The sequence below is a fragment of the Bubalus kerabau genome, chromosome 7 (genome assembly GCF_029407905.1).
Source record: "Bubalus kerabau isolate K-KA32 ecotype Philippines breed swamp buffalo chromosome 7, PCC_UOA_SB_1v2, whole genome shotgun sequence".
Lineage (NCBI taxonomy): Eukaryota > Metazoa > Chordata > Mammalia > Artiodactyla > Bovidae > Bubalus > Bubalus kerabau.
In genome coordinates, this window is record NC_073630.1 from 64,551,325 (window position 1) to 64,563,750 (window position 12,426).

The following is a 12,426-nucleotide window of genomic DNA, read 5'->3' on the forward strand; positions in this document are numbered from 1 at the left end:
TGCCAGAATCTTGAGTTTATATAGATGCTTTAACTGGCTTCAGTCACACATTCAGTCCAGGTAGTCTCAGTAATGCACTACTATCTCAAGGCCGAGTGCTGGAAATGGTTCCCACTGTGGGAACGGTGGGCAGAACATACGGGCCAACGGTGGGGCCAGCTTGGGTTAGCCGACAGTCATGTCCAGTCAATGACCTTTTTCAACAACTGCATATGACTACTATTTAAAACTCCATTTTAAAATGACACTGTTACGAACTGGTAAGAAAATGAATATATCTTAAGAATTTTGTACATTTAAAATCTGCTTTTCAGGCATCCTATCTGTTTATTTTGAATCACAAGCTATGGGATGTTAGCTCTACCCAAGAGAATGTGTTGATCCAGGGAACTCAGATGCCGGGGCTGACTGTACCACTTAGTCAGGTCATCATCGTCAGGCCTGTTTTCTAAACTGAAACATGAGAAGAGTGAACAAGTTGCCTTCCAACTTGAAAAACCAATAATTTCAAGATAAGCTATAAAAAAACACTTTTTAAGAAGATTAAATTCATGGTTAAAATTAAGTGCATTCATGAAAGGCGTGCCATCTTGGTTTTCAATGGGCCAAAAGGCACTACTCTTTTGTGGCTGCTCTGGGCATTGCCTCTTGGTGGCAGCACTTAAGAACTGGGGTGAAAGTTTCCAAAAACAGGCAATTCTTGGTGTAAAACCAGAATATCCTGTCATAACCACTGTAGCAACATTTCTCCATCTGTCAATACATAGTGGTGTCAAGGTCAAATATAGGCTGAATTCAAGACTAATTATTGGACTCTTTCAAAGCATCTTTTGTTACTGGTTTGTGGAAATCTATTAAGCATAGGTTCTTCATAATTTACTATAATCTTTGACTGCATGAATGATAACAGAGTTTGGCAAAATTTTTTGGTAAAGGGCCATATAGTAAAAATTGTTTGATTTGTGGGCTCTAGCTTCTCTGTTGTAACCACTCAGCTCAGCTGTCACAGCACAAAAGCAGGAGTAAATAAAACGTAAATGAATGGGAAAGGCCGTGTTCCAGTAAAACTTGTTTACAAAGAAGGGCATTGGGCCAGATTTGGCCCGTGAGTTATAGTTTGTTTACCCCTGAATTGTAGAAAACAAACCCCTGTCCTGACGTTCTCTTTGCCCTGTGTCCTGAGATAAATTACCTTATTGCCTCTCCTCTAATTCCTGAGTGTAAGAATAAATGCCTCCATTCTACAATACCATACCTTCATTAATTCCCTTATGAATAACCCTAGTTGGCAAATGCTACAATTCTACCACGTCACCCTGATGCCAACCCTATTTTAGTTTTACAAGTTGCCTTCCTTATTTCTTTTCACTCTGAACTGAAATTTCCTGAAGATAAACAGTTATGGTTGCTTCTCTTGCATTACTTTGTATTACCATTTTTACATGATTTCAACCTTTACTCCCAAAATGTTTGGGTCACATATCTTTTATACCTAGGGAATTGTGGTCAGCGTTGTTTCAGATCTGCAGGATATAATTGGTTAACCTCTTGCTAAACATATTCTTTCCTCTCTCAAGCAAAGCTCACCACATTTAACAAGCCACTCTCTTCAAAGACCAAGAAAGTCTGGAGGAAGAATTAATCTTGGCAAATTATTTGCAAAGATAGATGTTGGTCTCTGAACTCAGTGCATCCCTGGAGAGACCTCTGCCTTAGCCAGGAGAATTGGGAAGCAGCCTTGGTGTGTAGCAGTACCTGGCTCCCATCCTAGACAATTCCCTCCCAGGCTCAGTCCAGCTCACATCTTTGTCTTTTCCCCTGAATTTCCATCCTTTCTTTTCTCCCATTATTTCCAAATTCTAAAACTTCACCTGCCATGGACAAACTTGATGTTGGCAAAGTTCTTCACTGGGATGCACGAAGGCTCACAGATTATTGAGATTTACTACATGCTTTAAATTCACTGCTTTTCCTATTCAGCAATTTAGTTGTAGCCCCGGATAAAGGTGATTTGTGTGATCCATCTTGTTTTATGTCTCGCTTAACTTTCTGTCTTTTTCATGACAGGTTGCTGAATGCTATAAAGCCAGGACTTGTTAAAAAGATCAATAGATTGCCTACCCCCATTGCAGGATTGGTGAGTATCCAGAATTGAGATTTATCTTCCAATATTCCTTTGCTCTAACCTAAGGGTCATGACAATGCCATTTATTACAGTTCTTTCCTGCAGTATATATTCCACATGAATGAGAATGCATTGAAGCCATTAAACTGTGAGGTCACTTAAAAATGAAAGATTGCAGTTATGCCTAAATGGCATTTTAATCTTTGTGTTTTTCCCATGAGTGATAAGAATAACGTTCATTCTTAAAGAGTTAAATTTGTTTTGGGATGAGAAGCTGGTAATTAAGTTGACCTGAGGGGAGGAATGCGATGGTAATTATGGTTTTCTCATTTCGGTTCTCTGCATTCCCCTGGAATGAAGGAGAGAAAGGGTAGTGAGAAAAAGAATTTCATGATGAACAAACAGCATTTTCATGATAAATTGCTGTTTTCAATCTTATAAATCTACTTGCGTTTAAATACCACATTTGTAGACCAACTTTCTAAAGACATAACAGTCACTGAGGTGATTCTATTGTCTGGAGAACTGTTAAGCAAATCCCTGGTTCTTCTGAACCTACCCAGCTAAAACCAGTAAAACTCAAATGTTCACATGTAGTCAGATGCAGGATTCTTCTTCATGCATTGATATGTTTCATAATTCTTGGCAACTAATTTTTATTGCTTAATTGTTGTTACCTTTCACTAATAAGAAAAAGGTGGAAGATCAAAAGGGTGAACAAACCTTAGTTCTAGAAGCAACACGGTGCATATGTCTGGGCTCACACATGCGCCCTCACATACACACGTGTGCGTGTACAGGTACATGTGAGCACAGGAAGCTGAGGGTATGTGTGGCTTAGTAACAGTTCTTCGACTGTTTTCATTGTGGTGCCTTCTGTGCCTGTGGTCTTGCAAAAAACAATTAGAAAAATGTCAAGAATTTAAGCAGGCTCCTACTTAGACTCTGATGATTTGCTTCACAGTCATATGACAATGACTAATTGAAATTTGATGCAACAACACCAACAAAATTATGTTTGAGAACTGTGGGGGTCATTAATTAGGTACATGGTTTAAGCAAGTTGAATGAAATGGATTTTTTTTAATTGTAAGAATTGCTATTTCTGCCGGTGCATTTTATTTCCCATTCTGGTTAGTAATACATTGGTAATTAGTTATTAAAAATCTTTCTAATTTCATTCATCAGAATCAGGTAGCCAAGTAAGTCAATACATAGATAGTTAAATTTGGAAGAAATGGATTTAAATAATCTAATTAAAAATCTGTATATTATGTATATTAATATTATGCATTAATGTGTACATGTATTAATATATGCCAGAAACAAAGTCCAAATGCATATTGCTTATTACAAATCACCCATTAATATCTGCATTAATGTGTACATGTATTAGTTATTTTAAAACTTTTTATTAAATCCATCTCTTTCAAATGTTAAGGCCATCGCTTTAATGAAGCTGACAGATATGTGTTTGGCCCCAAGCATGTGGCATCTCCAGACCTTGGAAGTCTAATATATAATATTATAGGAGCAAAACTTATAGCAAGAAGTCAAGGAAGGCATCAGTGAAACCCACATGGCTGCAGGAAGCAGCTCTCAGTCCAGAAGCTAAGGAGAGAAGGGTTTTACAAATATTAATTTAAACTATGAATTGTAAATAATTGGAGCAAAATTAAGGGTTTGAGACACACGCATTGATGTTTATGTTGGTTTCTTCTAGCAGATCAAGCATTGTTCTTTACCTGTTGCCTCTGCTTTGGAACAGGCAGGCCGTGTGATTCAAGAGAACCAGGGCACCTCTGTTGCTTTACTCCTATTTATACCCCTAACTTTTCCTTCTTCTTTTTTTTCATTTGAATTTCCTTTCCATTTTATCCTTTCCATCATTTCTCTGTTTTCTTGCTCTTTTCCAAGTAATGGTTTTCCACTTATTCCATCCTATATCACTTATATTTTCTTGACTGATTTGTTATTGTGATACTGTGATTTGTAATAAGCAATATGTATTTGGACTTTGTCTGTTTCTGGCACAGAGCACCTAAAACCCTTGGAATTTCCTAAGCCATGAGAACAATGGAAACATCTTTTGTTATAATACTCGGTCTTTTGTCATCAGTTCCTGAAATGGCTCCAGTTCTATAAAGGTGAAGGAGTATCTTGTTCTTTATAACAAGCTCCTTTCAGCCCCACCTGAATGAGGTAACTTTTGGAAAGTCCCAAAGATGGGGGCTGGTTGCCAGGGGAACCAACCTCATGATGAGAGAGTTGGAACTTTAAGTCCCACCGCACTGACTTCCAGAGAGGGGAGAGGGGTTGGAGGTTGGTTGAGTTGCCCGTGTCAGTGATTTAATCAGTCTTGCCTATGTAATGAGGCCTCCATGAAAAACCAAAAGGATGTGATTCGGAGAGTTTTCAGATTGGTGAACACATGGAGATCCCAGGAGAGTGGCATACCCAGATGGCATGGAAGCTCTATGTCCCTCCCTACATACCTTGCTCTATGTACTTCTTAATCTAGCTGTTCTGAATCCTTTATAATATTCTTTGTAATAAATTGATAGATCTAAGTAAGTGTTTCTTTGTGTTCTGTGAGCCACTTTAGCAAATTAATCAAACCCAAGAAGGAGATCTTAAGAACCTCTGGTTTATAGCTCATTGTTCAGAAGCCCAGCTGACCACCTGGACTTGAGACTGATATCTGAAATGGGGGCAGTCCTTTTTTTATTAATTTTTTTATGGGGACAGTCTTAATGGGACTGAGCCTTGACCTGGGACATTTGACACTATCCCCAGGTGAAGAGTGTCAGAACTGAGTTACTTGCTTGCTGGTGTTGGAAAAAACACACAGTGGAGTTATCTTTAGTCCAAAAAAAATACTTATTTATGTATAATTAATTACTGCCCATTCACTCATGATTCCTTAATCTACAAATCTGGTCAAGCTCTCTCTCTTTTTTTTTTTTTTCTCTTCTCCAATTACCACCGGATCAACATCTCTAAAAACCAGTGCACAAGTTGGGGTACCAACAAGAAACAGAACTGCTACCCTTCTATGCCCTTTCGCCATCCTGTTAAGGTTCTTCCAGAGTTTGCTCTTCAGATCTGTCATCTGCTTCCTTTCTACACTGATGTTCCTGTCTGTCTTTGTGACCTCAACTCTTCGTAGCATTGCCCCAAGTCATCACTTCTCACCAGGTTTTTTCTTCTGAACTCCAGGTCTCTTGTTCTGTGTATTGGACAGCTCCGTCTGGATGTCCTACTGAACATCTCACACTGTTCATATTCAAATTAGATTTAAATGCCCACTGCTGCCCACCGATGTCAGTAAGGCATCAGAAACATGCAGTTGCCCTAGTTGAGCTATTAAAGAATATGGCAACTTTTTTTTTACTTTTTTTTATTATTTTTTTAAACCATTTATCATTTCTTTATTATTATTATTTTTTACTTTACAATATTATATTGGTTTTAGAATATGGCAACTGTCTTCAGTCTGTCTACTTGTTTGCATTTCGTTGGCCACTCAATAAGGCCTAGATAAGGCCTCGATAAGGTCTTCCTCATCTCTTACCTAGATTATTACCGTCAACTCATAGGTCCTCAAATGTTATTCACTGTTATGTATGAAACCTTTGCTCATGACACTTCTTATGAATATATCTCTCTCTGCTCTTCTTGACTAAATCTTATTTACTTATCAAGAGCCAGTGCAAAACCACCTCCTTTGTGAAGCCTTTAGTGTTTATGGTCCACATGATCTCTTTTATAGAATATTGTTAGCATCTCCTGGTTTATGAGAAAATGAGTTAATAGAGACAAAAAAGACAGCTGTATCGAAATATGATCTGGGCAGTAAGATTTTTGAATAACTATTGTTACTAGTTTGCAATTCAAGGTGTGTAAATGATTGAGTATTCATGTTTAAGCACTGTAGCTAGCTTTAAGATCACACAAACAGTAAAAACTGCTGCTGCTGCTGCTAAGTCACCTCAGTCATGTCCGACTCTGTGCGACCCCACAGACGGCAGCCCACCAGGCTCCCCCGTCCCTGGGATTCTCCAGGCAAGAACACCGGAGTGGGTTGCCATTTCCTTCTCCAATGCATGAAAGTGAAAGTGAAGTTGCTCAGTCATGTCCGACTCTTCGCGACCCCATGGACTGCAGCCTACCAGGCTCCTCCATCCATGGGCTTTTCCAGGCAAGAGTACTGGAGTGGGGTGCCATTGCCTTCTCCAAGTTAAAACTGAAATGGATCCAAAGCCCATGCTCTTACTTACCAATGCCTATAATGGCTGCAGTGATAACAGGTGTCCTAGGGATGCACAAAGAAGTCACAGCATCACCCTGATGGACTGTCTACCAAAATCTTTAGCCTACATCCAATTCTGAGGAAACAAATCAGACCAGTCCAAATTGAGGGCCATTCCATAAAACAACTGGTGTACATTCCTTAACTCTGTCAGTGTCATTGAAGACACCTCCCCCGCCCCCCAACTGTTGCAGATGAAAGGTGGCTAAGGAGATATGACAGCCAAATGCCATGTCTGATCCTTGATTGAGAACAAGCAACTGTATTAGACATATTGGGACAGTGGGGAAATTTGAGTGCAGATTGAATATTAGATAACAGTGTTTCCCCAATGTTGAATTTCTTTCACATGTTAACTATCTTGTCAAAGACAGTGGTGGATACAGGGGAATATTCTTGATGTTAGATGAACAAAAGCTAGAGTCTTTAGACATGAAATGTCACAACATGTACAACTAATCCTCAAGATGTTCAGCAAAAAGAGGTTTGTGCATATAATGTATCATTTTATATACATACACACATGGAGAGATGGAGGGAAGGGGGAGAGAGGGGGGCAGGAAGGGGGGCAGGGAAGGAGGGGAATGTGGTAAAATTTTGTATCTAGATAAAGGATATACAGTTGTCATGGTACCCTTCTTGCAGGATTTTGTTAGGCTTGAAAATTTACAACATAAAACATTGGAGATTAAAACATTAATTCTCTTATCTGTTTGGAGAAGGAAAGGGGCTGCAGGTGAGCAGTAGATTTGAAGGTAGCAGAGACTATCTTGGATGTGTAGAGCTGCAACCTTTTGTGTGAATATATTCTTCACATGACATTTCTTCCACCCATATTTGTGACACTCGGGAAAGAACAAACAGCATTCCTCAAATGCATCTGCAGACTTCTAGGTTGGTTTGTACTTTGTCAGGGAGTTGACAGGTCACTGACCATCTACCCGTTAATCAGTCCTTAGTAGCAGGGGCCATGGAGATCTAAGAAGTATGGCCAGAGGGATCTCCATGCCTGGAACCCATGCCTGTGTGACTTAATGGCCTGGTGCTGAGAAAAATCCATTAAGATGGCCCAGCTGCTTGACTTGAAGATAAATAGAAAAGTGTGTTTTCACATAGCAATCCCAAATTATAAACATGTGTAGATTTACAAAGGCATGAATAGGTGTATTTTAGCCCCTGAGTTGAGCTGTGGTTACAAAGAATTCAGGGGTGAAGGTGTTAAAACAAAGTAGTTGAAAATCATTTCCTGGCAAGAATGCAAAGACCCTGGATCTGGGTCTGTGTTTCTTCTGTAGCGATCGCTGACATGCGCGGCCGCATGGTGACTGCCTGCAGATGCTTGCATTCTTTTTTAGGTGTGAGTGACACTGTTAGCTGTTGCCAGAGAGAAAGACCTCAAATTTAGGTCTTTGGCATAGCAACAACTTTTAAAAACGCTGCCCTTTATTCGGCCAGTTTGACAGTATTGTGTAATCAAGCCACATCCTGAAACTCAGTTTAATGGTGGTTAGAGATCATGGTAAATTCTGTTTCATCCAGAAACATCAGACTCTGTGTAGGAGACATATATGTATGAAATCCTTGCTTGCAATAGAAATTTGGACATTAAGTCTTTTCTCACCCGGATTTTAGTTGTAACAGCCAGTGTGTGTGTGTGTGTGTGTGCGCATGTGTAATTGGAAATATGTATTTGTGTGTTGTTGGTGTGTGTGTGTGTGTGTAATTGGAAATAGGTATTTGTGTGTTGGTGTGTGTGTGTGTGTGTAATTGGAAATAGGTATTTGTGTGTTGTTGGCGTGTGTGTGTATGTAACTGGAAATAGGTATTTGTGTGTTGTTGGTGTGTGTGTGTATGTAATTGGAAATAGGTATTTGTGTGTTGTTGGTGTGTGCGTGTGTGTAATTGGAAATAGGTATTTGAGGATTCTGCCCTTGGGTGCTGAACCCTCCTAGGGCTGTCATGAAATATTTGCTTGATCTTGCATGTGAATCCAAGAGAAGCAATCAGAGAAGAGAAAGAATTTTACTGCAGGAAGGGCATCTTAGGTATATTTGTTTTATAGATGAAGAGGGGTCCATAGAGGGGATGATCACACAACAGTAAAAGCTGAGATGAGTCCGAAGCACAGACCACCTTTCTCCATGGTTATATTACTCGCAAATACTCCCAGTTGAAAATGGGAGTATTTGTAAATGACACATGTAAATGACAACTATTTTATGTCTTGTGAGAAAGACAGGACAGACAGCAAAGACTCCCTTTTTCAGCTCATCTCTTTTTTGGGGTTTCTGCTGTCCAGCATCTTCAAAATATCTTTCCAAGCTCTGTGAAAGGCCTCACTTCACCTGATAAATGCTGGGAATTTGCACTCAGTGAAGCTCAGTAGGTTCTAGCAGGAAGGTAACTGGTAGAATTATCCTACCATTTAGTTACTCTGATCCACTCAAAAATTTATTCTTTAGGAAAAACAAGCATTTTTCTAATCAAAAGATAAGATTTCAAATATGCTTAGAGCTGAGTTTTCTCAAATGGATAAAAATGTAAGTTCCCATAAACTTTGTGGACTTTAGGAGGCTTTCAAAAGGTATCTGCTTTATTTTATGAAAGCGATACCAGAGCAGTTGATGTTTCATTGTTTGAGAGGGATCAGAAAAGGAGGAATGATGAAAAGGTAGTGGCAATTTCCACATTATGAGAAGATTAAAAAAATATTGTTTTGGACAAAGGTAAACATAGGAAGCTATTGAAAACTGAGTAGTCTGAGTGAAAGGCCTTATTCAAACTTCATAATTTTCGGAAGATGACAATGCAGTAAATTTGAGTCCCAGATGTTTTGAGTGTCTACCTGCCAAGAAGTGGTTTCCTGCAAATCCTAACTGGAGATTAGCTCTTGTCTGTTTCAGTTCATCCTTGTCAATGTCTTATATTTTAGGTTTCAATTTTATAGTTTCATTTAGAAATTCTAGCGTGTTTTCCATCCCTGTAACAGTTTTATTATGGGTCCCCCCAGAAGAAGCTGGCCAGGGTTCTTATCACTGCCTCTGTTTCTCTTCCAGTCAAATGATTGTTTCAGGCCAGGAAGGAAGCAGAGAAGCAAAGAGGGAGGCCAAGGGTGTGAGTCCCCGTAATGACAACCATCATATTAATATATTAAAACCCACCTGTGTACAAGGTGCAAGGTGTATCCTTCTTGATCTTTACAGTTGCCCTGTGATGCAGTTATTATTGTGCCTTAGCTATAATCTCAGGAGACAAGGGTGCTAAGAGGTGGGTTACCAGCTTTCCAATAAAAAAAGAGGTGATATGGAGATTTGGACCCTGATTCATCCAGCTCTAGACTGTCTTTTCTACTGTGTTACACTATCTCCATGAGGCCTTACAATAGTCCACTAAACCTCAGCACTCCTGAATATCTGTTTGGAAGCACCAGTTTCTAAAGAGATCTCATGTTTTCAGAAGACCACCTCTCATCCCTCTCATTTAAGATCTATTAATTTCATCAGACTGAGGCAGTGGCGTGTTTTAAAGAGCCCTGTAAATGTAAGATTTCTACTGTTCTATGAAAGCAATTTCCATGTGGCTGCACCTCCAGCATCATAGTCAGTGAAGCACCAGTTCAACAACTGATGTTAATAGGGGATCTTTAGACATCTTTACTGTTGTTCAGTCACTACGTCGTGTCTGACTCTTTGCAACCCTGTGGACTGCAGCATGCAAGCTTCCCTGTCCTTCATTATCTCCCAGGGTTTCCTCAAATTCATGTCCATTGAGGGTCTTTCCAAAAAATGTCAGTGATTCCATTCTAACATGCAATAAAACTTGCTAAAATACCCTCCTCTTGCTCTCCTCTCACTGTCTTTCTGTGCACACACACACATACACACACACCCCTCTCATTCTTGCCAGCACCTCCTACAAATCTTTCCCGTACCAACCACCTGAGGTTGTCCAGACTCACACTCTGCTGGCTCTTGTCTCTCTACTCAACCTTTTCTCTGCCTCTACTACCCCTCCGCCTTTTCAGGTGCAAATCAATCCAGCTAGGCTCAGCACCTTTCAATGCCTCCCCAGAATCATGATTCTGATTCAGGACAACAAAGGTTCGGGAAGATGCAGATGCAGTTCTCCTTCATAGGCAGGCAGAGACCAGAGACTTGGAACACACCCACCCTGTGTGTTTTTACTGAGGCAGTTGCATGGTGTGATGGGGGGACGGGTGAGGGGAGGGTGTCTCTGGAGGTGGTCTTGCTCTTCCTTGGAAGCCAAGTGGAAACTGGTGTTTGAGTGATACTCTGTACGTAGGAGGTACATTTCACTGAGGGAAACGAAGAGACCTTGTAAAGAATCTCAGCCAAAATTGAATTTAATGACACACGTTCCTTTATCCTCATCCCTGGCACAGTAAGAGAAACCTCAGTTGTGTTTCCACACCACACACAGAAGGAATGCTCAATTTTCTGCTCTCAGGTTGGGTGCCAAAACCCAGCCCAAGCAGGAGTGGTGGTTAGCCTTTTAGTAGCTTTAGACATAAAAAAGTGCAAAATGGAGGGGAAAACAACAATAAAACCCATGCGCTCCTTGGTACACTTGATCCTGCATTCAGTTAAATGGTGGACTGTGAACCTAGGGGGGATTTCTTTGTTCAGTGCGTCCCAAGTCAGCATGGCTTGTATGCTGCCAGGGGTAACAGTTTCCACAGGTACCTTCTAAAAGTATTGATTGTTTCAGGTCCCTTCAGTTCAGTTCAGTTCAGTTGCTCAGTCGTGTCCGACTCTTTGTGACCCCATGAACTGCAGCACGCTAGGCCTCCCTGTCCATCACCAACTCCCAGAGCCTACCCAAACTCAAGTCCATTGAGTCGGTGATGCCATCCAGCCATCTCATCCCCTGTTGTCCCCTTCTCCTCCTGCCCTCAATCTTTCCCAGCATCAGGGTCTTTTCAAATGAGCCAGCTCTCCGCATCAGGTGGCCAAAGTGTTGGAGTTTCAGCTTCAAATCAGTCCTTCCAATGAACACCCAGGACTGATCTCCTTTAGAATGGACTGGTTGGATCTCCTTGCAGTCCAAGGGACTCTCAAGAGTCTTCTCCAACACCACAGTTCAAAAGCATCAGTTCTTCCGTGCTCAGCTTGCTTTATAGTCCTGCTTGGGCTCACATCCATACATGACTACTGGAAAAACCATAGCCTTGACTAAACAGACCTTTGTTGGCAAAGTAATGTCTCTGGTTTTTAATATGCTGTCTAGGTTGGTTATAACTTTCCTTCCAAGGAGTAAGTGTCTTTTAATTTCATGGCTGCAGTCACCATCTGCAGTTGATTTTGGAGCCCCCAAAAATAAAGTCAGCCACTGTTTCCGCTGTTTCCCCATCTATTTGCCATGAAGTGATGGGACCAGATGTCATAATCTTAGTTTTCTGAATGTTAAGCCAACTTTTTCACCCTCCTCTTTAACTTTCACCAAGAGGCTCTTTAGTTCTTCACTTTCTGCCATAAAGGTGGTGTCATCTGCATATCTTTTGTTATTGATATTTCTCCCGGCAATCTTGATTCCAGCCTGTGCTTCATCCAGCTCAGAGTTTCTCGTGATGTACTCTGAATAGAAGTTAAATAGCAGGGAGACAATATGCAGCCTTGACATACTCCTTTTCCTATTTGGAACCAGTCTGCTGTTCCATGTCCAGTTCTAACTGTTGCTTCCTGACCTGCATACAGGTTTCTCAGATAACTTGTCTGATAACTTTATATAAGGGCTTCCCAGGTGGTACAATAGTAAAGAATCTGCCTGCAATGCAGGAGATGTGGGTTTGACCCCTGGGCCAGGAAGATCCCCTGGAAAAGACACCCACCCCTGTATTCATGCCTGGAAAATCCCGTGGACAGTGGAGCCTGGCCAGCTACAGTCCACGGGTTACAAAGAGTTGGACACAACTAAGTGACTGAGCAGGCACACATACAACCTTCTATAGCTGCCCACTGCATGTAAGGAA

General features: G+C 40.8%; 1 protein-coding gene across 18 annotated transcripts in view; it reads left to right on the plus strand.

Moving 5' to 3' along the window:
• The window catches only part of LIMCH1 (LIM and calponin homology domains 1), a 348,742-nt gene that overhangs the window by 165,561 nt on the left and 170,755 nt on the right, over nucleotides 1-12,426 (plus strand). For all 18 annotated transcript variants that reach the window (XM_055588395.1, XM_055588396.1, XM_055588397.1 and 15 more), the window contains exon 3: nucleotides 2,068-2,137. In XM_055588395.1, the coding sequence (XP_055444370.1) occupies nucleotides 2,068-2,137 (70 nt within the window). The remainder of the gene's footprint in view (nucleotides 1-2,067; nucleotides 2,138-12,426) is intronic.